The sequence below is a fragment of the Rhodotorula graminis genome (genome assembly GCF_001329695.1).
Source record: "Rhodotorula graminis WP1 unplaced genomic scaffold RHOBAscaffold_4, whole genome shotgun sequence".
NCBI lineage: Eukaryota > Fungi > Basidiomycota > Microbotryomycetes > Sporidiobolales > Sporidiobolaceae > Rhodotorula > Rhodotorula graminis.
Window position 1 is genome coordinate 1 of NW_017264931.1, and position 24,869 is coordinate 24,869.

The 24,869-nt window shown below is 67.5% G+C and overlaps 12 protein-coding genes across 12 annotated transcripts; 5 read left to right on the forward strand and 7 right to left on the reverse strand.

Annotated features, from left to right (window-relative positions):
* Positions 1-83: 83 nt before the first annotated feature.
* On the reverse strand, positions 84-761 carry RHOBADRAFT_42472 (uncharacterized protein; the record flags this gene model as incomplete). Its single annotated transcript, XM_018414064.1, has 1 exon — positions 84-761. One exon carries the CDS (start codon positions 759-761, stop codon positions 84-86), a length of 678 nt encoding a protein of 225 aa, XP_018272194.1.
* A 709-nt stretch (positions 762-1,470) lies between these two features.
* On the forward strand, positions 1,471-2,942 carry RHOBADRAFT_52192 (uncharacterized protein; the record flags this gene model as incomplete). Its single annotated transcript, XM_018416218.1, has 7 exons — positions 1,471-1,524; positions 1,612-1,648; positions 1,705-1,784; positions 1,845-1,958; positions 2,019-2,451; positions 2,556-2,668; positions 2,741-2,942. 7 exons carry the CDS (start codon positions 1,471-1,473, stop codon positions 2,909-2,911), a joined length of 1,002 nt encoding a protein of 333 aa, XP_018272195.1. The 3' UTR covers positions 2,912-2,942.
* Positions 2,943-2,953: 11 nt separating this feature from the next.
* RHOBADRAFT_52193 (uncharacterized protein) lies at positions 2,954-4,144 on the reverse strand (the record flags this gene model as incomplete). Its single annotated transcript, XM_018416219.1, has 2 exons — positions 2,954-3,674; positions 3,754-4,144. 2 exons carry the CDS (start codon positions 4,142-4,144, stop codon positions 3,085-3,087), a joined length of 981 nt encoding a protein of 326 aa, XP_018272196.1. The 3' UTR covers positions 2,954-3,084.
* A 275-nt stretch (positions 4,145-4,419) lies between these two features.
* On the reverse strand, positions 4,420-7,047 carry RHOBADRAFT_52194 (uncharacterized protein; the record flags this gene model as incomplete). The annotated part of the gene is made up of 9 exons (XM_018416220.1): positions 4,420-4,599; positions 4,666-4,918; positions 4,985-5,251; positions 5,335-5,456; positions 5,532-5,915; positions 5,980-6,116; positions 6,206-6,449; positions 6,520-6,796; positions 6,870-7,047. The coding sequence occupies 9 exons, from the start codon at positions 7,045-7,047 to the stop codon at positions 4,560-4,562; spliced, it is 1,902 nt and encodes a 633-aa protein (XP_018272197.1). The 3' UTR covers positions 4,420-4,559.
* Positions 7,048-7,824: 777 nt separating this feature from the next.
* On the reverse strand, positions 7,825-9,525 carry RHOBADRAFT_52195 (uncharacterized protein; the record flags this gene model as incomplete). The annotated part of the gene is made up of 6 exons (XM_018416221.1): positions 7,825-8,178; positions 8,315-8,430; positions 8,526-8,585; positions 8,677-8,885; positions 9,033-9,054; positions 9,304-9,525. The coding sequence occupies 6 exons, from the start codon at positions 9,523-9,525 to the stop codon at positions 7,932-7,934; spliced, it is 876 nt and encodes a 291-aa protein (XP_018272198.1). The 3' UTR covers positions 7,825-7,931.
* Positions 9,526-9,847: 322 nt separating this feature from the next.
* On the reverse strand, positions 9,848-11,451 carry RHOBADRAFT_42477 (uncharacterized protein; the record flags this gene model as incomplete). Its single annotated transcript, XM_018414065.1, has 5 exons — positions 9,848-9,942; positions 10,035-10,322; positions 10,396-10,516; positions 10,588-10,761; positions 10,831-11,451. 5 exons carry the CDS (start codon positions 11,449-11,451, stop codon positions 9,848-9,850), a joined length of 1,299 nt encoding a protein of 432 aa, XP_018272199.1.
* A 959-nt stretch (positions 11,452-12,410) lies between these two features.
* On the forward strand, positions 12,411-13,306 carry RHOBADRAFT_25176 (uncharacterized protein; the record flags this gene model as incomplete). The annotated part of the gene is made up of 3 exons (XM_018412670.1): positions 12,411-12,500; positions 12,582-12,906; positions 12,972-13,306. Coding segments are annotated over exons 1-3 (711 nt in total), but the record flags the coding sequence as incomplete, so codon positions are not given.
* A 1,464-nt stretch (positions 13,307-14,770) lies between these two features.
* RHOBADRAFT_42479 (uncharacterized protein) lies at positions 14,771-15,746 on the reverse strand (the record flags this gene model as incomplete). The annotated part of the gene is made up of 5 exons (XM_018414066.1): positions 14,771-14,801; positions 14,878-14,934; positions 15,001-15,449; positions 15,528-15,586; positions 15,650-15,746. The coding sequence occupies 5 exons, from the start codon at positions 15,744-15,746 to the stop codon at positions 14,771-14,773; spliced, it is 693 nt and encodes a 230-aa protein (XP_018272201.1).
* Positions 15,747-15,980: 234 nt separating this feature from the next.
* On the forward strand, positions 15,981-17,923 carry RHOBADRAFT_34764 (uncharacterized protein; the record flags this gene model as incomplete). The annotated part of the gene is made up of 9 exons (XM_018413226.1): positions 15,981-16,022; positions 16,245-16,533; positions 16,608-16,674; positions 16,749-16,765; positions 16,830-17,179; positions 17,247-17,297; positions 17,443-17,452; positions 17,578-17,774; positions 17,869-17,923. The coding sequence occupies 9 exons, from the start codon at positions 15,981-15,983 to the stop codon at positions 17,881-17,883; spliced, it is 1,038 nt and encodes a 345-aa protein (XP_018272202.1). The 3' UTR covers positions 17,884-17,923.
* Positions 17,924-18,255: 332 nt separating this feature from the next.
* On the forward strand, positions 18,256-20,683 carry RHOBADRAFT_13398 (uncharacterized protein; the record flags this gene model as incomplete). The annotated part of the gene is made up of 13 exons (XM_018412140.1): positions 18,256-18,368; positions 18,434-18,556; positions 18,615-18,642; positions 18,703-18,802; positions 18,863-18,971; positions 19,050-19,091; positions 19,163-19,185; positions 19,290-19,709; positions 19,782-19,810; positions 19,894-20,034; positions 20,115-20,233; positions 20,310-20,477; positions 20,554-20,683. 13 exons carry the CDS (start codon positions 18,256-18,258, stop codon positions 20,681-20,683), a joined length of 1,545 nt encoding a protein of 514 aa, XP_018272203.1.
* A 314-nt stretch (positions 20,684-20,997) lies between these two features.
* RHOBADRAFT_34767 (uncharacterized protein) lies at positions 20,998-22,373 on the forward strand (the record flags this gene model as incomplete). Its single annotated transcript, XM_018413227.1, has 4 exons — positions 20,998-21,258; positions 21,363-21,842; positions 21,913-22,106; positions 22,185-22,373. The coding sequence occupies 4 exons, from the start codon at positions 20,998-21,000 to the stop codon at positions 22,324-22,326; spliced, it is 1,077 nt and encodes a 358-aa protein (XP_018272204.1). The 3' UTR covers positions 22,327-22,373.
* Positions 22,374-22,402: 29 nt separating this feature from the next.
* RHOBADRAFT_48166 (uncharacterized protein) lies at positions 22,403-24,868 on the reverse strand (the record flags this gene model as incomplete). Its single annotated transcript, XM_018415104.1, has 6 exons — positions 22,403-23,180; positions 23,375-23,567; positions 23,656-23,885; positions 23,955-24,296; positions 24,392-24,677; positions 24,737-24,868. 6 exons carry the CDS (start codon positions 24,866-24,868, stop codon positions 22,423-22,425), a joined length of 1,941 nt encoding a protein of 646 aa, XP_018272205.1. The 3' UTR covers positions 22,403-22,422.
* Between the last annotated feature and the right edge of the window lies 1 nt (position 24,869).

Sequence of the window (24,869 nt, forward strand, 5' to 3'; positions counted from 1 at the left end):
GCCTACAGGTAGGTACCCTAACCCTAAGATAGACCATAACCCTAACCCTAACCCTAACCCTAACCCTAACCCTAACCCTAACCCTAAGACGCGGCAGGGGCAGGGTCGGTGCGGGTCTGCGACATGAGCTGGCGGACCTGGTCCCGGAGCTCGTCGAGGTCGCGCGAGGGGCGGGCGATCGCGTCGGACGAGACGCCGTCGACGACCGCGCGCACGAGGTCGAGCGCGCTCGCCGTGAGGCGGGCGTGGCCCTCGTCGATGACGGCCTTGCGCTCGGCGGCGTCGCGAGCGCGTTGGTCGGCGACCTTGGCGGCGAGGGCGTCGCCGTCGGGGCCGTCGAGGGGGAACCGGAACTGGGCCGCCTCGTGCGCGTCGTCGCGCAGGTCCCGGACGACGCCCATGAGGTCGGTGACGGCGAGGCGGGTCTTGGCGGCGAGCTCACCCCGGTCGAACGCGCCCGACGCCCGGCGGCGAGGTGCCGGCGCGCCTGTCGGCGCGGGTGGGCGGAACGGGTTGGCGACGGTGCTGCGGCCGCCGTTGGACGAGGGAGGGTGCGACGTCGGGCCGTAGCCGGCGTCGGCAGTTGGCCGACCGTTGTACGACGAGGTGGACGAGGTGGAGCCGTTGTAGGCGGCGGCGGGCGGACGGTGAGGAGCGCGGCCTGGAGGCGGTGCTGGAGGTGGTGGGGGGTTGCGGCCCGACGAGGCGCGTTTGGACGGGACGAACAGGTTTGTCGGGCGCGGGTCGGGAGGCGGTGGCATGGCGAGCTGTGCACGGGCAGGAAAGCGTCAGTTGGTGGTTGCGCTGGCGAGCTGTACGGTGCGCGGCGCCGGCACGAGGACGAGGAGGGGGAGCTGGTGGTCGACCTCGTCGCACGAGCGCCGCCGCCCAGGCCACCAGGCGTCGCTGAGATCCCAGTGAGCCGTCGCGCAATGCAGCCCGCAGCCGTCCGGGGCGAGTAGTGGGCCAGGCTGGCTTGATCGGGTCGAAAGACCTGAGCGGACCGGGCCGGTCGACTCACACCTCGCGCGGACGCGATAGCGCGTTCATCTGACAACCCGAGCTGTCGCGCACCCTCGAGAGGCGGACCTGGAGCGCTAGAGAGAGGGGACGCACGAGCGAGGTTCGAGGACGAGGCGCGACCGGGTGCTGGTCGGCGTCGGGGGGATCGAGAGGGTGCGGCGACGAGGTGCAGGCGTGTCGAGGTGGCGGTAGGAGTGCGTGGCGCACCGCTCGAGGGTGCCTGTCGTGAGGCGAGCGCGGTGAAGGGCGAGAGACTCTGGAGCGAGCCTGATGCAATGCTGGGCCAACTCTCGCTCGCACAAGACCGCCGTCGCTCTGCTGCAGACGCCAGACTGCTACAACGACAGCTCCAGCCGCACCCTGCTCAGCCCCCGCCCGTTCAGTCCCCCGTCGCGCCGTCGCCCTCATCCCCCGATCATCTTCGCCGTCCACACTCAGCGTCGCACCATGGCGTCGACGGGCACTCCTTCTGCCCGACTCGACGTGTTTCAAGCGTCTATCGTGCGTCTCCTGCGCTCCCTCATCCTCCCCTCCCTCCCAAACCCCTCTCCTCGCGCGCGCCTTGAGCTGACCCCCACTCGGATGCAGGCCGTCGAGCGCTCCTGGGTCCGCGACGTCGTGCGAGGTGCGCCCGAATCGCCCCTGGTCCTCACGAGCGTCCACTGACTCGCGCGAGAGCAGCCGTCCTCGGCACCATCCTGTTCTACCGCGTCGCGGGCAACCTTCAGCCGGCCTCCATCTCGGTCGCCGGCGTCACCTTTGTGCGCCCTCGGTTCCTCAGTCTGGCACTCGGACGACGAGCTGATCCTGGTCCCACATAGCCGACGCCTGCCGAGCCAGAGCTCGACGAGCTGCTCTCGACCAAGGTCGACCTCCTCGTGCGCCTCCTCCTCGACGGCCCAGCCGCGTCCGAGCCTGCTTCTCGACGAGCCAAGGTGCACACCCTCTCCCGACTTGCTTCTGTCCTCTCTGTGACTGACCGTCCGCTCAAGCAGCTCTTCGTGTCTCTGTACCCGACGCCCCTCCCGCCTCCTCCGCCGCTTCCCTCCTCGCGACCACGCTGTCACCCGACCCCGAGCGGCGCCTCTCGGTCCGCATCGCCCGCGAGTACCGACACTCGGCCAGGACCTTCGCCGAGTCGCCGAGCCGGACCCGTCACGCTCGCTCAGGCGGCCCCCGCCGCCGTCAGCAGCGCGCTCGGCTGGTTCTCGGCCTCGGCTCGTGCGGCGCTCAGCGGTGGGACCGACGCCCAGGAGAACAGCTCGGGCGACGGACCGGCAGCGGACGACGGTCAGGAGGACGAGGTGAGGACGCTCGAGCTGCTCGAGGGCCGCGGCGTCAAGCCGTGGGAGGGCTGGTGCGTCGAGTTCGAGGTGATTGGCGAGGCCCAGGGCAGCAGATCGCGGGCTGCGACCGCGACAGAAGAGCGTGCGTCCACCTCTTCCTCTCGTCTCTCTGTCTCTCCCTGTGCCTCGAGGCCGGTCCGCCGCCGCCAAGTCGACCTGACCCTCCCCTATACGTCCCGCCCGCAGGCTTGCGCGCGCAACTACACGACTTCCTCCTGCGCTCGCTCGAGTTCACGATGCACAAGACGGCGCACGTCCCGCCCATCACGACGACTGAGCGCATGCCGTACGGGATCCTCGTACGTCCCCACCCTCTTTTCAGCTCTCCGCCTCGACCCCGTCGCTCACGCTCTCTATGTCTCGCCCCGCAGATGCTCGTCAACCCGTCCAGTCTGCCTTTCTTGCCGCCCAAAGCCGTCGTCACGGACGTAGCGGCGTTTCCTGCGCTGCATCGGGCGCTCGTCTCGGCTGGGCGCGAGCGAGGAGGGGGCGGAGCGATCGTGGGCGAGAGGAGGGCGACGAGCGTGGGAGGCAGATGGTAGACCTCTTTCTCAATGTACAACTCTCGACGATGCGGACGCTTCGAGGCGGAGAGAATGCGCTCGTCGATGCAGGGAGCGGATCTGCTCGAGTTGAGTCGAAAGCCTTCTCGAGAGGTTGCTCGACAGGCTCTGATAGAAGACCATCTGGTACGTCCCGCCTCGCGCACATCGCTCTACTCCTCGGCCTCGCCCTGAAACCGCCAGTCGACCGCCCTCCTGCCTGCCGCCTCGACCATGGCCCTGCCGCCCTCCACCTCGTTCAGGAACTCGTACCGCGAGCACGCAAAGTACAGCCGCTGCAGTTTCGAGTTGGGGCGCTCGAAGACGTCTCGAAGGGCGTCGGCCGGGATCGAGCGCGCGTCCTCGGTCGTGGCGAGGACGGTGAGCGAGAGGGGGAGGTGCGCGAGGAGGATGGCCGGGAGAGAGGTGCACTCGAGCGAGTTGAGCGACGACGCCGCGTCGAGGACGGCTGTATAGGGCGTCGAGTCGTCCCGGGTCGCGATCGAGAGGCCGAGGTGCTCGAGTCGAGGCGCGAAAGGTGCGAGCGCGGCGGCGACGGCGGGATGTGCGGCGGCCGAGCACGCGGGCAGGGAGATGGAGCGTATGGACGGGAGGGACGAGTGGGCGATGACGTCGAGCCATGCGGCAAAGTTGGGCGAGCCCGGGTACAGGTCGGCGAGGACGAGGGTGTGTAGACGGAAGGGGAGGACGAGGGCGGGCTGAGGCTTGTGCAGCCAACCTTGGACGATGAGGGTGCGCAGGTCTGCGCTCGACAGACGTGTGAGTTGTCGAACCAACTCGCGGTGCCGGGCAAGGAGAAAGAGAGAGGCAGGCGGACGCACCGTGGAGGGAAGGATGCGCGAGGACGGCCGGGTCCATGTCGCGGTTCGGCGTCGCAAACATGAGCCACCGCAGGCCGTCGCACCCGTCGAGGAGCCGCGCGAGGCCTTTGCGCGTCTTGAACGCGTGCAGGGCGAGCTCCTTTGGCGCTGCGCGCCTCCTCGACCGGGTCGCCGTCCACTGCCGCACGTCGTCCTCCGTCTCGAGCTCGACCGCCTCCCACAGGAGCTTCTGTGCCGGCTCGCGAAAGGTCGAGTGTGCGAGCGAGCAGCTCTTGAGCGTGTCGAGGTCGATGCTGCCGTCGCTCGGTGCGAGGTGGCTGAAGATGCAGGCGAGGAGTTCCTCGGGCAGGTCGTGGACGCCGACGGGAGGGTGCAGAGACGTCGAGCACATGGCGTGGTGCGGATCGGCGGTGCGCGCAAGGTGGCAGGATGCGCAGAGCGAGAGAGAGAGCGAGAGAGAGAGCGAGAGAGCTGTCATCTCTCCGCTTCATCAGCCAAGTCCGAGAACCCGCGGTTTCCGCGGCTCCCACCTCGTCGACGACGCCGACGACGCTGAGTAGAGTGGTCTCGCCTGCTGCCGGACCTCTCGGCGACGGTCGTGAGCGCTGGGCCCGCTGTAGTACTGTCTCTCGCATTCTCGCGCTATCGAACCTCGCTCGCTCGAGAAATGCTGCAACGACGAGTACCTGCCTCGCAAGCTGCTACGGTGGAACTCAAGTCTGCGCGAGACGGCGAAGAAAGGGAGAGGGGCGGAAGGAGGAGGCCGGCTGGTCGAAGAAGAGGGAAGAGACGAGGGGCGACGAGGGTCACCACCCGAACGACTCGGTGTGACAGACGATGCCGCCGCTGCAGGACGTCGAAGCGAGGTCAGAGACTGCGTACAGGGCGAGGGAAGAGAGACAGAGGACGCACACAGCGACAGCCTTGCCCTCCTGCACGGCACCGACCACCTCGCGCACGTCCCGCACGAGCGGCTTCGGCCCACAGGCGCCGACGACGATCCCGGCACCGCGCACCAGGCCCCTGCGCTGCACCGACGCCATGACCTCGGCCGCCACGACGTCGAGGATGGCCGGGAGCGAGGGCCGGCCGATCGAGAGGACCGACTGCGGAACGGGGGAGGCAAGGGTACCGAAGGAAGGGGTGCCGAGAGGCGGACGAGTGACTGCGGCAAGAGGGCGAGGGTGAGTCACTGTGTGTACGATCGAGAGGGAGGGACAGGTCGGCGCACCGTGTAGGAGGACACGCAGGTTCAGGCAGGTCTTGTCCCTCGCGACGTCGACCAGGCCCGTGAGGAAGCTCTGGTAGCTCTCGAGCTGCGCCAGGTCCTTGACGGTCCAGACGAGCGTTGCACTGCGAGTCGAGGTACGACCCTGCGTCGCGAGATAGACGAGCTCCTCGAGGACCGAGGCGCAGAAGGTAATGCCGGACCCGCCGGCGACGAGGATGACGGCGGACGAGTCGATAAAGTCGGTGAACATGAGGCCGCCGTATGGACCTGCGGAGCCGGTACGACGGGCGAGGGTGTCAGTGAGTGCGCGTGCGCAGGGCGAAAGAGGACGAGGAACGGCAGCGGCGCACCTTCGACCGCACACTTGATCACGCGCGCCTCGTTCGGGCCGGCCGTCGACCTTGCGTGCGCCTCAAGGCTGCGCGTCCACGAGCCAGTCGACTTGGCAAGGAGGGTGAGGGCGTGTGAGCCGCTGCGCGAGACGAGGCATCAATGTCAAGAGGAGGCTCGTGCGCAGGCAAGACGGGGAGAGAGAGGGGGGACGCACTCGAGGGGTGAACACTCGGCAGGCGCGTTGGCGATAGTGAACGGGTGCGTCTCCCACCCTCGAAGAAGGCCCGCGGCGCTCGGGACCCGCACCCAGACGTGCTGCCCGGCTCGCCAGCCCGTCTTGAGCGAGTGCGACTGGACCATGACGGTTCCGCCGGGCAGCGACGCGACCGACGCCGAGCCGAACCGCGTCTTGACGAGGCGACATGCGAGGTCGGTGCCGTAGCAGACGAGGACAAAGGCGGTGTAGGGCCGAGCGAGTTGCGGAACGTGAAAGTTGAGGGCGACGAGGAGGCTCACCCAGCCGGCGACGTGCGAGACGAGGAAGACCTGGTACCACCGGTTGCGAAAGTACGACAGGCTCGTGATGAAGATGAGGACCCTGTCGGGCGACGAAACAGGGTGAGCGTCCCGACCTCGAGGGAAAGAGAGGACGAGCGACGCACGAGGCGACGGTGCACACGAGTCCGCTCGCGTGAACAGGCTTCTTGACGTCGAGCGGCGCCATGAGGAGGAAGAAGAGTGTGTGAAGAAGGCCGCCGAGGATCGTGAGTCGACCGGCGACTCGGTGAAGGTAGTTGAGCTGCGGAAGGACGACAAGGTCAGGCTGTGCGCTCGCGAGACAACCTTCGCCGCCGATTCACCAACGAGAAGAGAGAGCAGTGGACGCACTTTCTCGTAGCCCTTGCCGAGGAGCGACAGGGCGTTGTTCTTGGTCGCGAGGATGAAGACGGCGGGCAGCTGAGCGAGGGCGACGCCGGCCGACCGGCGCCAGTTGGTGCGGTGGTCGAGGCAGTGGTAGAACAGGACGAAGGTGAAGAGGAGCTCGTAGAGGAGGCAGACGACGACCTGGCCCCACGTCAGGCCGAACAAGGGCGACGTTAGGAGGAGGGTGCGGTTGTAGATCGTCCGGGTCCTGCGGTGCGAGGGCGAGGTCAGCCCTCGGGCCACGTAAAGGAGGAGCCGGACGAGAGGAGGGGACGTACGAAGCAAATAAGGCGGACGTGGGCGTGATCTTGACCGGCAAAGGGCGCTCGACGACCTCGACCGTGCTGAACTTCTCGCCGCCCTTGTCGCCGCTCTCCTTCTCCCTGCTGCCGACGTGCACCTCACTCGCCGTACTCGACCCGCGACGCAGCATCCAGCCCGAGGCGTAGCGCCCGTTGGCGAACCATGAGGCGGCCGCAGGAGCGCAGGCGAGGAGCGCGAGGGCGGCCGCGAACCCGAGGACGATGTTGAAGTCTTGCCGCACGGCGTCGTTCCCTGGACATGCGAAGAGCGTCAAGATATGCCGCTCGGGCGCAGAGGGACAAAGAGAGAGGACGAGGCGACGCACAGGTCGTCTGGTCGAGCATGGCGGCCTTCTTGGCGGCGGCGGCCGCGGCTGCTCCTGCCCCGCCGTCTGCGCTCGTCGCGTTGGCGGCGGCACTGGCGGCGCGTTTGGCGAGCTCGGTGACCTGCTCGACGGCGACGACGTGGCGAGCGAAACGATTGAGGTCGGCGTGGGCCGACATGGAGGATCGAGGTCGGTGGAGCGAGCGGACGAGGAGGGGAGGCCGTCACAGACGGCTCGACGGTGGCGCTGCGCTGCTCCGGGCAGGTGCGCTGATGATGGCGAAGGTGGTCGGCGAGCGCAGGGGCGCAGGGGGCGAGGCGGCGCCTCGATGGTCGGCGAGCGAGGAGGAGGGCGGACCGAGCCCGCTCCGTCTGCTTTGCGAGCGGCGATCCAGGCCGAGGCGAGACAGCTGCACTCGAGCGGTTGTGCGGGGCGAACGGCGGCTGGTGGCTGCGGCGGACGACGACGAGGACCGGGCTGGACGGACGGCGAGCCGTTGGGCGAGAGGCGGAGGGTGAGGGCGAGGGCGAGGGGTGCGGCCGGCGCAGGGTGGGCGGGAGGTAGAGGAGCCGAGCGTCAAGACAGCGTCGCGAGCATGGCTGAGCTGTGGGCGAGGAGGAGGAGGAGCGAGAGACGGAGGAGCGAGCGAGCACATCGACGAGTCTGGGGCCCCGCAAAACGACCGACGCGCCTCGACGAGCCATCCTCATCTCAAAGTCGCGCTCCTTTGCTCTCACCGACGGCTGCTGGGCAGTAGGGCAGCGCGAAGTACTCTCAGCGTTGATATCGAGCGTCTGCGGGCCATGGCGCGAGCGCCCGGTCGAGACGCCGCGACGCGGACCGACGCTCGAGCCGGCGCAGCGTGACGACAACCGTTCTCGACGCAGGCTCGCTCGTTCGGGACTTCAGAGGCTCTCCCTTGTTGCGTGCACGCTCTCGAGGCGACTGCCGAAGAGAGAAAGAGAGAACCAGGACGAGTTGCACATGCACAGAGGGGACGACACGCCCGACGACCCAGCGACGCTCGACGAGACTGACAAAGACGAAGGGACGACGGCAACCCTACCGCATCGGCGAGAAAGGGAGGGCCTTGAGGATGTTGCTCGTCATGCTCTGCGTGAGCGGGACCGTCCTCGACACGGTGCTCGACCACTTGTCGTTCTTCCAGCTCGCGGCCCGGATCTCGCGCCGCGCCTCGAGCGACTCGTAGTGCCAGATCATGTGCACCGTGTGCAGCTTGCCGATGCCGGCGTACCAGCACGCGACGGGCGTGTGACCGGCGGCAATGCGCGCCTCGAGACCGCCGCGCCTGCGAGCGGAAGAAGAAAAAAGGGGACGGTCGACGACCAGAGTCAGTGCCCTGTACACCTCCTGAAGGTGACTCGTCTCTGCGCCACGTGCGGCTGACCGGCAAAGGGGGGGAGGAGAGAAAGGGGCAGACGCACCACTCGTGCTCCCACTCGAGGAGCGCGCCCGGCTTGAGGTCGTACGTCCTCAGCTCGTACAGGCCGCCGCGTTCGTGAGGGTCCGTGACGGGGAAGAACTTGAACTCGGTGCAGAGCTGCGAGAAGAGAAGGCGGGCGCGAGGTCAGGCTCTCTGTCGTGCGGGAACGAGGGGTGCGACAGTACGGTCGAGAAAGGGTGAGGGCGACGCACCTGCGAGTTGCGCTCGTTGATCAAGGGAAGGATCTCGTGGTTGAAAAACTGGAGGTGACCCTGCAGGAAGGAAAGCGCGGAACCGTCAAAACGGTCCGAGTACGAGGGGAAGGACGGCGAGGAGAGGGACGACGGGAAGAAGGGGACACACCCTGCTCTCCCGGATCGCGTGCTTCGTGCGCTCGAAACCGCCGAGTCCCTGGTACTCCCACACGTGGACGAACGTGTCGACATCGCCGACGACAATCTCCCAGCTGCCCGTCAAGTGCGCGTCGAACTCACTCGACTCGTGGATGCCGCGGTAGTAGCCCTCGATGAGCTTCTTGTACTGCTCGACGTGCTGCGGGAGGACCTTGTGCCCTGTACGAGAGTAGTTCGGATCGTCGAAGGCGGCCGGAAGGTTGAGCGAGGTCGAGGGCGGAAGAGGGGACGCAGTGCCGAGGAGAATGGACGGGGAGGAGCAAGGTCAGCTCTGCTCGGCAGGGCGTGGGACAAAGGTGGACGCACTCTGTAGCTCGTGCACGTACTTCTGCGCACGCGGAACCAAGGCATAGGGTCAGCAACGAGTCGCACAGCTCCGCCTCCGCATCGTCTTGCTCCGTGCGGCCCCGCCGAGTGCATGATGGCACCGCCGCCCTCGCCTCCCGGGTGGCGCTCCAGCCCGTGTACAGCCGCTCCAGTGCTCAGAGGCGACCTTCAGTCCACTGGCACGTCCGCCCGCGCCGAGGAAAGGCCGTCGTGGCCTAGCTCGAGAGGGAGGAGGGAGGTCGGGACGCACATGCCGACCGACAAGCTTCGAGTGCTGCTCCTTGATCTGCTCCTTGGCCTCCTCGCTGCCGTGCAGGAACGCTGCCGCATAGTCCTTGACGCTCGAGCGGTGCGCCGTGGTCGACAGGGTGCGAGAAATGGACGAGGTGGGGAGCGGCCGGCGGGAGGTCACGAGGGCCGACACAGGGCGAGGGCGGGCGCGCAGGGCGGCAAGAGGGGCGCGAGGTGGCATGGCGGGGGTGCTGGTGCTGGTCTGAGTGTTGCTTTCGGGTGGGCGCAGCGAGGAGGAGGGGCCGGGGGAGCGAGCGGGGCGACCTCGTCCCCCCACGTCAATCGCGCTGCGCTCGCTCACACGCTCTCTCTCTCTCTCTCTGAAGCTTTGAAGCAGCGAAAGTCGAAGTGCAATGCAGTGACAATGGACCGCACCCTGAATCCAGCGCGAAGAGAAAATGCCGAGGCTGCGACGACGAGGTCCGTTCGCGAGCGCGAGCGGCCAAGTGCGAGGCGTGCAGGGACGAGAGAGGCCGAGGGAGAGGCAAGGGCGAGGACGAGGTTTACTTGGGCATTCTGACGCCGCTGAACGCCATCGAGACACCGTTCGCGGCGTCGTCAAAGTTGAAGACGGCGAGGACGCTTTTGAGGAACGGCACTGCGTACGGGCGAGGGAGCAGGTCAGGTCTCGGTCGACACGGCCCGCGTCGATGACGACGACGGCATACAGACGAGAAAGAGAGGACGCACTGCCGAGGAGAGCGCCCTGCATGCCCGAGCCGGGAACCAGTTCAACGTTGGCGCCGTAGAGACCGCCAAAGCAGGACTCGCTCGCAACGTCGTCGACGTATTCGAGTACGTTGCTGACGGCCGACATCGAAACGGGCGTCGAGCTCGAGGCGCCGATGAAGGTGAAGCCGATGCGGCCGCTCGTCGACGACGGCTCGCACGGGACCGTGTAGATGTCGACGTCGGCCTCGATACCAGCGACCGCCATGCGCTGCGTCTTCCAGAGCGTCCCGTTCGTCGCAGCGTAGACTGTGGGTGAGAGCCGGGCGTCAGGGCGAACGTCTCGCGAGAGCGGAGAGGAGAGGTCAAAGCGTGGACGCACCGGCTGCAGCCGCCGAGCGCGGGATAGAGTTGAAGGACGAGCCCGAGTCGATCAGGGCGTACGAGACCGTGCCGTCGACGACCTTGTTGTCGACGCTCGTGGCGCCCATACCTGCGAGCCACTGGGCGACAAAAAGGGGGTTGGGAAGGTCAGTCGACGGCGACTAGCCGAACGTGAGGCGGGCCGGCTCACGATGCCACTGGCGGCGCCGAGGTTGGGGACCGTGATGAGGCTCGCTTGAAGGAAACCGCGGTCGACGCCGCCGAGGACCAGCTCAGGCCGCGAGCTCTTGAGCGACATCGAGAACTCGTTGCGAGCGAGCGAGCCTTGCTGGACGAGGCGCTGGATGAAGGACGGGCCGCCGGTCTGCGTCGATGGGCGAGAGGTCGAGGATTAGTCTGTGTCCGCGACGAGGGAGAGAACGAGCTGACGCACGTAAGCGCCGCCGCCGGGCGCCAGGCCAAAGATGGCCGCCCAGTTCTCGCCGCCGGCCGTGCTGAGCTGCGTCGCGGCGGCAAAGACCTGCTTCTCCACCGCGAGTGCCGCAACGCGCACCGTGTCGTCGGCGACGTAGCCCGTCGCGACGCCGGTCCCGTACGCGACCGACACGTCGCCGCCGTCCTTGACGAACGTGGGGGACGCCGTCGTGTTGAAGAACCCGTTGGCGCACCCGAACTTGCAGTCGACGGGCACGACGAGGTCGGGCGAGCCCGTGTCGAACAGGACGGGCAGGTTTTGGCCGCCGATGCTGACCTCGGCCGCGTGCGCGTCGAGCCCGTTGTACTCGTTGTAGTGGAGCTTGAGCGGGACGTGCACGACGCTGCCGCGCTTCTCGACAGCGGAAGGCGCCTGGATGCCTCGCTTGACAGCGTTGGCGAGGCGGGCAAAGCTGTCGGCGTGGCGCTCGCGCAGCTGGTCGAGCGTCACGTCGTTGGTCGCCGGCGCCTGGCCGACGAGGCGGACAACTTGAGGGGGCGACGAGCGGTGCGGAGCTGCGAGGGCGGTAGCCGAGAGGAGAGAGAGGGGCAGGAGGGCGGCGACGGCGAAGGAAGGCATCGAGGAGTGGGGAGGTCGAGGGGAAGATGGGGAGAGAGAGAGAGCAAGAGGAGAGAGAGAGAGAGCACAGGGCGCAGCTGAGGTCGGTCGAGCCAGCCAGACGCATCGCTCGAGGGCGGTATGCGGGGGCGCATGGGCCTGATGCGACCGAGGGTGCCGAGGGACAGAGTTGGTGGGAGAGAAACGGACGAGGGGAAGCGTGAAACGACCGAGGGGAAGCCGGGGCTGGCAGCTGCGGCCAAAGCATAACAGAGTACGCTCCTGCGAGTGCTCGCCGAGGCGCATCGGCGGTCGAGGGCGGCATCGTCCCCTGGACCGTTTCAGGCTGCGAGAGGACAACACTCGGGCTCGCCCCAGCTCGCCCTCGGGAAGCTGTGCCTGAACCTGCGCCGCCTCGCCGTTGTCGGCTGCACCGAGACGCTGATGCTGCCCCGAGCGAGCGAGCGGCGGACCGAGAGATGCGCAGTGCGGCGAGTCGAGCTTGAGGCGGAGGAGGAGGGCGATGGCGACTGACGAGGAGTCGCGCGAACGAGCTGCCGACTGGACGAGGACCGAGTGCAGCTGCTAGCGCACATCCCTGGTGGCACAGCAGCACTGCTCGTGGCGAGGAGAAGGTGGGAGAGCTGCGCCAACGCCGAACCTCATCTTCCTGCTCGGCCCGACCCACTCGCTCGCGTCGCCGCCCGCTCGAGCTGGAGCGTGCACTGGCTCGCACGCTGGACATCGGTCGCATCGCTATCGCGCGCGCCATTACTCGCCCGCGCCTCGCACACCTCGCCCGCCCGCCCCGACCGTTCACCGCCTCCTTTCCCTCGCCAGCCTTCCGCACGCCCGCCTTCGCCCGCACGACGACCGCCTCGATGAGTGCGCAGGCCAACATGCCCACCCCGGCGACTGTCGCAGGAGCACAAGACGCTGCGCCGCCGACGACCGCGACCCTCGAGCCTCAGCCGCCAACTGGGCACGACAAGCTCGCCGGCTACGACCTGTGGGACAGCATGGGCCGCCCCAAGTACATCGTCGCACCCATGGTCGACCAGTCAGAGCTTGTGCGTCCCTCTCCTCCCGAGCAGAAGCGGCAAGGCGTCCTCGACCTCGCGCGTTGACCTCCTTCTCTCCCCCCTCAACAGGCCTGGCGGATCCTGTCGAGGATGTACGGCGCCAACCTGTGCTACACGCCCATGTTCCACGCCGCCCTGTTCGCGACGCAGCCCAAGTACCAGCCCGAGATGTTCGACCTGTCGCCCGACTCGCTCGAGGGCGTCGCGCCGTACGACCGCCCGCTCGTCGTCCAGTTCTGCGCCAACGACAAGGACCAGTGGCTCGCCGCCGCCAAGAAGGTCGAGGGCCGGTGCGACGCTGTCGACCTCAACCTCGGCTGCCCGCAGGGCATCGCCAAGCGCGGTCGGTACGGCGCCTTCCTCATGGAAGAGTGGGACCTGATCCGCTCGATGAGTGCGTCCGCGACTCTCTCCTTTCTAAGCTTGGCGTCAACCCTGACCTTCCGCGCCCTCGCACAGTCTCGCACCTGCACCAACACCTCGCGACGCCCGTCATCGCCAAGCTGCGCGTCTTTCCTTCGCTCGATAAGACGCTCCAGTACGCCTCGCACATCTACTCGTCCGGGGCTCAGCTCCTGTGCGTTCACGGTCGCACTCGCGAGGCCAAGGGCCAGCTCGCCGGCTTTGCGTCGTGGCCCAAGATCAAGGCCGTCGTCGACCTCATCTCGCCCAAGGTGCCCGTCCTCGCCAACGGCGGCTGCCCCGGGTCCGAGGAGATCCAGCCGTGCCTCGACGAGACGGGCGCGTACGGCGTCATGAGCGCCGAGGGCAACCTGTACAACCCGATGATGTTCGCCCCGCACAACGCCGCCGCCGGCCGCGAGTACACGGCGCAGCTTCCGGCGACGATGCGCGACGCCCTCGTCGCCGCCGAGGCCGAGATCGACCTGTCGGGCGCAGGATGGGACCGCGACCAGGCCGTGTACGCGCCGGCGACGTTCGTCGCGCAGCAGTACCTCGCCATCGTGCGCACGCTGCCGAGCACGCAGACGGCGACGAGCGCCATCAAGGCGCACCTGTACAAGCTCTTCCGGCCCGTGTGGGCGGCAGGGCGGCACCTCGAGACGCGCGAGAGCCTCGGGCGGTGCGGCGGGAGGAACGGCGACGAGTACGGCGAGAGGGTCGAGTCGTTCCAGGTCTGGGTCGACAAGTTCCGCGAGCTCCTCAGGGTGCGTCCAAACTCTCTCTCTTCCTGTTCCTCTCGACGAAACTGACACCCGAGCCCTTATGCAGGCCGACTTTGCCGACGGGCTCGTCCCTCGCGACTCGAACCGCCCGCTCACGCACGCCGAGGTCCAGTCGCTCTTTGACGGCGTCATCCCCTACACGCATTGTCAGCCGTACCTGCGCGTCAGCAAACCCGCTGAGCCTGTCGAGGAGGCCAAGCTGCGGGCGGCCGACGGCGAGGCCAAGCGCAAGCGCGAGGTCGAGGAGGCCACGGTGACGGGTCCGTCCCTCTCGCTCGTTCCTCCTGCTCTCCAGCATTCGTGAAGTCTCGACTGACGGTGGATGTTGCGCACGCAGATCCTGATGCACCACCTGCTCAACGCGCTCGTCCCTCCCCTCCCTCGCCCAACGCCATTTCCTCCCTCTCGTCCTCCACACCCGTCGTCGCGCCCGACCCCGTCGCCGACCCTACCGCCCCTCTTCCTTCTGCCGCACCCTCGACCGTCGCCTGCGCCCACGCCGAGCCGCACCCGAGCGCGTGCACCAACGCCGCCGCCGCCAAGTGCTCGAACGGCGCGTGCAAGGCGTGCTGCGCCTCTCTGCGCGCCTCGACCTCGACCTCGTCGCCCGCCACTGGTCCCGCACCTGTCACCAACCGCGCTCACGCGTGCGAGTTCCACCAGGCCAAGGAGGACAAGGCGCGCGAGGCCGACGAGCGGCGCAACCAGGCCAAGCGGGCGCGGCGCGAGGCCGGGGCGCAGAAGGCCAAGGCGAACGAGGAGGCGATCAAGAAGGAGCGCAACGAGCGCAAGAAGGAGCGCGACGAGCAGAGGGCGCGAGAGCGCGAGGAGAGGGCCAAGGCGGCGGCAGCGGCCAGCGAGGGGCAGGCGTCGGCGCCGGCGCACGAGCTCGAGCAGCAGGTGTAGAGGGACATAGACACGCATCTCTCATGTTGTATCTCTCTCTCTCAGACACTTGCTCGCGACGTTCCGTGACGGCGAGAGCGCAAAGTTGCAACAGAGGAGGGACGGAAAGACTGCGAAAGACGGACCGAGAGCTACAACAAGAGAAGGGGTGAACGACGGGAGCAGCTACCGCAACTTGTGCCACAAGATGAGGGTACTGTGCACGAGGGAGGACAGGGCAGGGTGAGCTTGCGGCCCCAGGGCCAGAGACGGGCGAGGGAGAGGAGACGCACATGAGGCCTGCGAGGGCGACGACGAACAGGGCGATGACGATTCGCTGTCGGTTGGCGCTGCATAAAGAGACGGGGTGAGCTTGGGGAAAAGACGGAGCCGCAGAGAGAAAGAGCAAGACGCACAGGCGAATCATCTTGCCGATCGTGCCCCTCGCGCGGTCGATGCTGCCGTCGGCCTCGTCGAGCTGCTCGTTGGCGTGCACGAGCTGCATTCTCTGGCCGACCAAGCTGCTGAGGACGCCCTGGCCGATCTCCTCGTTTTCGGCCGCGAGGCGGTGGGCGTTGTCGAGCCGGCCGGACGAGGTCGACAGGGTCTGGGTCGACTGGAGGAGGCGAGCGCGCTGTGCGGCCGAGTGCGACAGGGACGGGTCGTCGCCGTCGTCGTCGTCGTCGTCCGAGGCGCCGATCTGGTACGCCGAGTGGGCCGGGCCGGACGAGAGGAGGAGGTCGCGGTCCGAAACGGCCGACAGGGACGAGTGCTTGGCCTTGAGGCCCTTGACCTCGTGCTTGTAGGCGCGGACCTGGGTCATGAGCTTGGCCTTGCCCTTGCCCTCGAGCTCGAGTTGGTCGACCTGGGCAGAGACGGCGGGCGAGGGTGAGTTGCTGCGTGGAGCTGGCGAGGGGCAGAGGAGGGAGGGGGAGGGACGCACAATCTCGTCGACCTCGTCGAGTTCCATGTTGACGCGGCGCAAGGCCGCTTTGCGCTCTTCTGTGGGGACACAGGAGGGTCAGCTCGCGGGCGCGAGAGGAGGGGTGAGACGACGAGACGCACCGCCTCGGAGCTGGGGGATGTCGGCGTCGAGTTTGCGTTGTAGGGCGGTGCGGAGCTGGAGGTACTCTGCCTGGTACGAGCTGAAGGGGTCGGCCATGGCTGGCGGTGGCTCTGAGGGCGAGTGGTCGAGGGGAGAGCGGCCATCGACTCGGCGTCATCTTGCCCCCGGAAGCGATCCCTCGTTCTCTCCCACCTCTCGCCCAGCGCACCTGCTGCTACCTGGACACTGCTCAGACAGCTCTAAGCCACCGCCTACTCAACCGCACGCGCCGACCCGACCCGTCCTCGCCCCCTCGACCCTCTCGAACCTTCACCGAACGCGACTCCCGCCATGCCTCGCTCGTCCCCTCAGAAGTTTGGCTTCGTCGGCCTCGTGCGTCCCACTTTCTCGATCCACCTCTGCCGTCAGGACGAGGCGTGCGGCCCCAGAGCGCCGAGTGGACGAGGTGGGGCAGCACCGGCGGCGAGGGAGCGGCTTCCATGGCGGTCGACGACTGGCGGCGGCGCTTACGGTGGTTGAGACGAGCGCATTGGACGGTCTGGTAGAAGACGAGAGGAAGCAGGACTCCTCGCTGACCCAGCCTCGCCGTCGCAGGGCAACATGGGCCTCCCGATGGCGCACAACCTCGAGAAGTTCCTCGCCTCCGAGGGCCTGCCGCCCCTCACCCTGTGGAACCGCTCTCCGTCCAAGCTCCCGCCGGCGTCCAAGACGATCGCGCACGCCGACTCGCTCAAGGCGCTCGCCAAGGACTGCGACGTCGTCCTCACCAGCCTCGCCCACGACGAGGCGGCACGCGAGGTGTACAAGGACCTGTTCGAGGGCGCGAGGGAGAGCGACGGCACCATCTTTGTCGACACGTCGACCCTGTACCCGACGACCTGCGGTGAGTCCTCCTCTCTTACTGCCCCCTCTTGCCTCTTCCCTCCCCGCCCAGGACTGACCCTTGACATCCTGCAGGTGAGCTCGAGCGCGAGGCTTCCAAGATCGCCCGCACGGCGTACCTCTGCTCGCCCGTCTTTGGCCCGTGCGTCTCCTCTCCTCCTCCTTCCCCTCGCACCCGATCCTGACTTACGCCCGTCCTCCCTCCTTGCCGCACAGACCTCCTCTTGCCAAGGGTCCGTCGCCACCCTCTCTTCTGCGCATGTGACCGCACTGACCACCTTCTGGACCCGGTCGCAGACGCCAAGCTCATCTTCGTCCTCTCGGGCGACACGTTCGCCAAGCGCCACGTCGAAAAGTTCCTCGTCCCGTCGATGGGTCGCCGCCTGATCGACGTCGGCAACAATGTCGAGCGTGCGGCCGCCTTCAAGCTGTGCGGCAACGGCATGATCGCGTCCATCATCGAGCTCCTCGCCGAGCAGTACACGCTCGCCGACCAGACCGGCGTCGGCGCCGACCTCCTGTTCGAGTTTGTCCGCGAATTCCTCCCGGCCCCGTCGTTCCTCGGGTACTCGAAGAAGATCCTCGAAAACGACTTTGAGGGGCGCACGGGTTTCCTCGTCTCGGGCGGGCTTAAGGACGTCACCCACGTGCGTCCACCTCTTCCTCCTCACCTTCTGCAGCATACGCCCAGAGCTCACTCTCCCTGTTCGACAGGTCCGCAACCTCGCTCAGTCGGTCGGCGCGACCCTGCCCGCTCTCGATGCCGTGCGTCCCCTTCCCTCGCGTTCCTCTCTCCCCACCCTCCTCATCTTTTCCTCGACCTCTTCCCTTCCACTCTCTTCCCCCCAGCCTCTTCCTTCTCCTACCTGCGACCTCTGAGCAGCCACTGACCTCCTTGCTCGACTCGCAGGCTCATCGCCGTACGCCCACCCTCCCTCGAGCCCTCGTTCAGCCGCGCCTTGCACTGACCTCTTCGCCTCTGCCTTCCTCGCTCCTCGTCCTCCTCCCGCCTTTGCCCCTCGCCATCCTCCACTGCGCCTCACAGACCTCGTCACGGCGCTCGCACACGGCGGCTCGGGCCTTGACTGGTCGGCGATGGTGGCCGGTCCTCGCCTTGCGGCGGGCCTGCAGCCGTTCACGGGTCGCAAGGACCACCCGCGCGACACGGGCTTTGGCGCTCGCACTGACGAGGAGTCCGGCAAGGGCGGCCTCGAGCCAGAGAGCGTCGGCGGCATCAAGGAGGTGCGCACGAGCCTTTTTCCTCTCGCCTTGAGGGACCCGACCCGGATCGGCGGCGACTGACCCTCTCTCTCCCTCTCGTTTCTCGCGCTCGCAGGTGCAGAACTTTTGAGTAGCTCGACGCGTGTCACTGTGCAAAGGAATTGTTCAAGGTTCGAGCGCAGAGAGAGTCGCGGGTTGCCGTCGCCCCCACAGTCGGACCTTGGCTCGCCGGTGCCGCGTTCGTCGCTCCCTCACCTCCTCCTCCTCCTCGCTACACTCGAAGAGCGACTACAGCCACGCCATGCTGCGCTCGACTCTCGCCCGCTGCCCACGCGGCATCACCACACCTCGGCCACACCGCGCGCCCCTCGCGGCCGCACACTCCTCCCTCTCGTCCCTCGCCCGTCGCCCTGCAACCCAGCCCGCACACCCGCACGCCTTCCCCGTCCTCACCTCGCTCGTCGACCCCAACTCGGCCACGTTCGAGGAGCGCGCCGGCCAGATGAAGGAGCGCGAGGACGAGCTGCGGGCCATGTGGGGCAAGGTCGCCCTCGGCGGAGGAGAGCGCGCGAGGGACAAGGCCAAGAAGGCCGGCAAGCTCCTCGTACGCGAGCGGTGCGTCTCTTGTCCCCAATCCTATCCTCGGAACAGCACTGACGGCCGCCCTTGCACGTCCGCAGCATCGACAAGCTCCTCGACCCGTTCTCGCCGTTCCTCGAGCTGTCGGCGCTCGCGGCCGAGGGCATGTACGGCGGCAAGGTCCCAGGAGCGGCAATGGTCACCGGCATCGGCAGGGTCAACGGGTGCGTCCCTTCTCTCCCTCTCTACCGAGCCGCACGAGCTGACGACCCGATCCCGCAGCGTCGAGTGCATGATTGTCGCCAACGACGTGCGTCTGCGTCCTCTACGGTCCCGCAGAAGGATCCCTAACTGACACTCTCGCGAGCAGGCAACCGTCAAGGGCGGCTCGTACCACCCGATCACGGTCAAGAAGCACCTTCGCGCGCAGGAAATCGCCGCGCAGAACCGCCTGCCCTGCATCTACCTCGGTGCGTCCTCCTCTCCCACTCGAGTCTCATAGTCCATGCTTGACATCGACCCTCACGCAGTCGAGTCGGGCGGTGCCGCTTTGCCGCATCAACGCGACGTGTTCCCGGACCGCGAGCACTTCGGCCGCATCTTCTACAACATGGCGCGCATGAGCGCAGACGGCATTCCGTGCGTCCTCCTCTCTCCCTTTCGTCTCGCCGGCTGCACCTCGAGGTGCCCTGGCTGACTCGGTCCTCCCTCGCGCAGGCAACTCGCCGTCGTTCACGGCATCTCGGTCGCTGGTGGAGCGTGTGTCCCTCTCTCCCTTTGCCTCGTCCCTTGAGGCAGTACTGACGTCCACCTGTACCACGTGTGCGCAGCTACGTGCCGGCCATGGCAGACGGTGCGTCGGCCCGAGTCTCCTTCCCCGACCTTCTCGTCATCCCTCTGTCCATGTCGAGGCGCCGGGTGGACGCCTTCGACTGACGCATCTATTCACGTCCACAGAGAACATCATCGTCGCCAACCAGGGCTCGATCTTTCTCGCCGGGCCGCCGCTCGTCAAGGCCGCCCTCGGCGAGGAGGTCGACTCCGAGACGCTCGGCGGCGGCGCCATGCACGCTCGTGAGAGCGGCGTCGTCGACCACCTCGCGATCAGCGACGAGCACGCGCTCGCTCTTGCACGTCAAGCCGTCGGCGGCTTCGCGTCGGCCGGGACGGGCGGCGGCCATTCTGCGCCCGCGAGCGAGATGGGCTCGAGCGCGCCGGCCGACGAGCCGCTGTACGACCCGCACGAGCTCGGCGGCGTAACGGGCACCAACCTCAAGAAGAGCTGGGACATGCGCGAGGTGATTGCGCGCACGGTCGACGGCAGCAGGTTTGCCGAGTGGAAGCGCGAGTGGGGCGAGACGGTCGTCACGGGCTTCGGTGCGTCCCTTCTCACCGCCTGCCCCTCGCCTGACCTCGCGGATGTTCTCTGACATTCTCCTTGCCCCGCAGCCCACGTCCATGGTCACCAAGTCGGCATCGTGCGTCCCGGCGTCCCTCCCTCTCGAGCCCTTTCCTCCTCCTCCGAACTGACCCTCTCCCCTCTCCCCTTCTCTTGACACAGATCGCCAACAACGGCGTCCTCGTGTCCAACTCGGCGCTCAAGGCGACCCAGTTCATCCAGCTGTGCGAGCAGCGCGGCGTCCCGCTCGTGTTCCTCGTCAACATCACGGGCTTCATGGTCGGCACGGCGGCCGAAAAGGGCGTGCGTCCCGCGCTCGCTCCCTCTCTTTCGTCCTCCCTCACGCAGGACATCCCTGACTCGTCTCGACCGCGCTCGTGCAGGGCATCGCCAAGAACGGCGCCAAGCTCGTGCGGGCCGTCGCGGCGACGTCGTGCCCCAAGATCACGATCAACGTTGGCGGGTCGTACGGCGCCGGCAACTACGGCATGGCTGGGCGAGCGTACCTCCTCGTTTTCTCTGCTCGTCCTACCTTCCCTCGGTCGCGCCGTCACTGACTCGCGCTCGAGCCCGTGCAGGTACTCGCCGCACTTCCTCTTCTCATGGCCCTCGGCGCGCGTCGCCGTCATGGGTCCCGACCAGCTCTCGAGCGTCATGGCGACCGTCTCGACCGACCACGACCAGACGGCGCGGCTGCGCGACCAGATTGAGCACGAGAGCGAGGCCGTGTTCGGCAGTGCGAGGCTGTGCGTCCTCTTTCTCCTCCTCTCTCCCCCTTCCCCTTGTCTCTCGATCCTGACATCCTCGACGCACCGCTCGCAGGTGGGACGACGGCATCATCCTGCCCTCGGACACGCGCACCGTCCTCGGGCTCGCGCTCGGCGTCGTCAACAAGGCGTGGCGGCCTGAGGAGCGCAAGAAGGTGGGCAACTTTGGCGTCTTCCGCATGTAGTGCGAGCGAGAACGACGTTGCAGTGAATTGAGCAGTTCGTCGTCGTCGTCGTCGAGCGTGAGAGCGACAGTCCGAGAAGAAAGCAGGCTCGTGCGCCTTTGAGCGTCACACGTCGGCGCTCAGCTGCTGCCTCGGTCGCGCTCGCTGCTGCTCTCGAGTAATCTCTGCTGCTTGCTGCCTGCTCGCTCGAAGCTTGCGAGCGACGCACTCGACGGCCGACGGCTTGCCTTTCGCCCCCACATTTCCGCTGCCGAGAGCCGGACTCTCGCTCTTTGCTCCCTCACTACACCTCGCACGAGCTTGCGACAGCCACCATGCACCGCGCAATCACTCCTCGCAGCCTGCGAGCGCAACTCGCCCGCGCCCACGCACCTCAGCACCTCGCCCAGCTCCGTCCGCTCAGCTCGTCGTCGCTCGACTCGCGCCGCGTCAAGGTCGTCGAGGTCGGCCCGCGCGACGGCCTGCAGAACGAGAAGGCCGTCATCTCGACCGATGTCAAGGTCGAGCTCATCGAGCGGCTCGTCAAGGGCGGGCTGAGGTGTGTCGAGTCGGGGAGCTTCGTGAGCCCAAAGTGGGTGAGTCCGCGCACGTTTCCCTGGACTCTTGCTGGGCGAGCGTAGCTCTCCTGCAGCATAACGCGCAGGGAAACACGATTGACTTGGCTCCCCTCTGCTCGCAGGTCCCGCAAATGGCGTCGACCGCCGACGTCCTCCAATCGTCCCGCCTTTCCGCCCTGCGCTCGACGCACAAGGACCTTTCCCTCCCGGTGCTCGTGCCCAACATCAAGGGCCTCGACTCGCTCCTCGCCCTGCCGCCCAACCTCACCGACGAGATCGCCGTCTTCGTCTCGGCGTCCGAGGGCTTCTCGCGCGCCAACCTCAACTGCTCGGTCGCCGAGTCGCTCTCGCGCCTCGAGCCCGTCTTCCGCACCGCACGCGACCGAGGGCTCAAGGTGCGCGGGTACGTGAGCGTCGTGCTCGGGTGCCCGTTCGACGGCCGGGTCGAGCCGCAGCAGGTCGCACACGTGGCCAAGGCGCTGCGCGACCTCGGCGCGTACGAGGTCAGCCTCGGCGACACGATCGGCGTCGGCGTGCCGAGAGGGTGGGACGAGGTCGTCGGAGCGTGTGAGCAGCAGGGTGTGCCCGCTCGACAACTCGCCGTGCGTCCCCTCCTCCTCCTTTCTCTCTCTCGAGATTTCGTACGAGACCTGGCGTGATTCTCGTTAACAGGCACACTGCCACGACACGTACGGCACGGCGCTCGCCTCGATCTTGCACTGCGTCTCGCAGCTCGGCATCCGCACGGTCGACAGCTCGATTGCGGCGCTCGGCGGCTGCCCGTACTCGCCCGGCGCGACGGGCAACGTCGCGACCGAGGACGTCCTGTACGCCCTCAGCGCGAGCGAGATCCCGACGACGGTCTTGTCGGATCCAGACGTCGCGGCGGGCGAGAAGTGGGGCGTGCTCGGCGGCGCAGGGTGGGGGGACGGAGCGCGCTCGAGGGCGTTCGACGAGCTGTGTCAGGTCGGCGAGTGGATTAGCGCCGAGCTCGGGAGGGAGAACGGGAGCAGGGTCGGCAAGGCGATGAAGGGCAGGAGGGAGCGCGACGCGGCCAAGCGGGAGAAGCAGAAGGCCAAGCTGTAGAGGGTCCGAGAGCGAGTCGAGCTGCAACTCGCGTGACTCTCACATTCTCTCTCATTCTCGTCGGCGCGTCCAAAGTCGAGAGAGTACCAGTCCTCGTTACTCGACGTCGTCGCGCTGCTCGTCAAAGTCGGGCCGGACCCAGTCGCCGCTCTTGCCGCCGCTCTTGCTCACGACCCTGAGCCCGCGAATCTCCATCTCCTTGCCGCCGGCCGCCTTGCACATGTCCCACACGGTGAGCGCCGCGACGCTGACACCCGTGAGCGCCTCCATCTCGACGCCCGTCGCGCCCTCGCACGTCGCCGTGCAGCGCACCTCGACCTCGCTCGTCGCGCGCAGGGGCCGCAGCTCGACGGCGACGTGCGAGAGCGGGACCGGGTGGCACAGCGGGATGAGGAGCGACGTGTGCTTGGCGCCCATGAGGCCGGCGAGCTGCGCGACGCTCACGACGTCGCCCTTCTTGTTCATGCCGCCGCGCCGAGATCGTCGTCGGGAGCCGTCGCGCTCGACCTGCTCGAGCTCGTGCTCGTGCTCGTCGCCAAAGTCGATGAGGGCGAACGCGGCCGGCGGCACGTACACGCGCCCGACGGCCGTCGCCGAGCGCAGCGTCGACGCCTTGCCGGCGACCGACACCATGGCGGCCTTGCCCGTGCTCGGGTCGATGTGCGTCAGGCGAGGCGACGAGTCGTTGTCGTCAGATGACGAGGAGGAAGAAGTGCGGGGAGATGAGGTCGAGGAGAAGAGGCGGGTCGTGGGAAAGGAAAGGGGGGACGAGGTCGAGGGGCCGAGGAGGTGCAGCGGCGTGCGCGTCCGAGGACGGCGGGTGGGACGCAGGGGCGAGATCGGCAGAGACGCTGCTGTGACGAGAATCCGAGTCAGTACCGTGAAGAAGCGCGAGTAGGGCCGAGCGAGACGCTGTGAAGCAGCGCCGCGCAGCCCAGGTCGACGAGAGAACGAGCGCCGACGCACCTGTTGCCCCGCAAGAGAACGCGCGTGAGCGCCCATGCTCCCGCTCGCTCGAGAGAGGGAAGAGCCCTCGCCGTTCACCCACCAATGCCGACCATCGGGCCCATCTTGCCCTCGCGCTTGATGCCCTCGGGCCCGCCGAGCCCGTCGTGCGCAAACTTCTTGCCGTACACGGCGCCGCCGACGGCGTGCATGAGGGCGGCGTCGGACGTGGGCGAGGCCGGCGACGAGCGCAAGAGCGGGCGAAGCGAGAGGACGGGAGGGCCGAAGAGGCAGACCTGCGAGGGGGCTCGAGCGGCATCAGGCCGGGGTCCAGGGCGACCGAGAGAGGGAGGAGAGGAACACAGAGAGGACGCGAGAGCGCACCTTGACGCGCCCGTCAGCGCCGATCCTCAACCTCGAGCAGCCGCCGCAAAAGTGGTCCGTCATGCTGCTGATGAACCCAAAGCTGCCGGCGTACCCAGGGACGCGATACGCCCTCGTCGTGTCGCTCGCGGCGTCCTGGAGCTTGTCGAGCCCGGATGCCGGGTGGCGCGCCGAGATGAGCGACAGGAGCTCCGACGACGGGACGAGCTTGGCGGTCGACCAGCGGTTGTCTGCGGACGCGGCGAGACCGAGTCAGTCACGAGGACCGTCACGAGAGAGGGCCAAAGAGTGGGACGCACCCTCGAAGGGCATGTACTCGATGAAGCGGACCGTAATGTCGCGCTCGCGAGTCAACTCGACAAAGTCGGGCACCTCGTGGTCGTTGAGGCCGCGAATGACGACGACGTTGACCTTGGTCTTGAGGCCCTTGGGCTTTAGCCCCTGGGCGATGTCGAGCGAGTCCATGACTGCGTCGAACCCGCGGCGGCGCGTCACGAGCTCGTACTTGAACGGGTCGAGCGTGTCGAGCGAGAGGTTGAGGGACGACAGGCCGGCCGAGACGAGGGCGGGGAGCTTGCGCTTGAGGGCGATACCGTTGGACGTCATGCCGAGGGACGACAGCGACAGGCGGCCGAGGCGTTCTGCGAGGACGAGGCGAGGGAGGGAGGTTGAAAAGGTCAGTCGGGAAGCACGGGCGAACGAGGGCGAGGTGACAATGCGAGGAGGGTCGACGCACCGACAATGTCGACAATGTCGCGCCGGATGGTGGGCTCGCCGCCGGTGAGGCGGATCTTACGCACGCCGTGGTCGACAAAGACGCGGGCGACGCGCTCGATCTCGTCGGCGGTCAAGAGGTCGTCCTTTGGGAGGAGCGGGACGCCCTGCTCGGGCATGCAGTAGGTGCAGCGCAGGTTGCACTTTTCGGTGAGGGACAGGCGGAGGTAGTCGTGCTTGCGGCCGAACGAGTCGACGAGGGGAGGGGCGACCTGGACGTGGTCGCGGTTGGCGATGCGGGTGCGGGCCTGTGCGATAGGGATTGTCAGGGGTGACGAGTCGGGCGAGACGAGCGAGAGGTGCTCACTCGAGAGAGGGCAGAGTCCGACGTCGGACGTTGTTGAGGCTCGCGAGCGAGGGCGAGAGGCGAGGGAGCGGCGGCCGAGGTCGACAGGAAGCGCGTCGCTGATCGGGGTGCGGTGCGCAGCCTGGAGAGCATA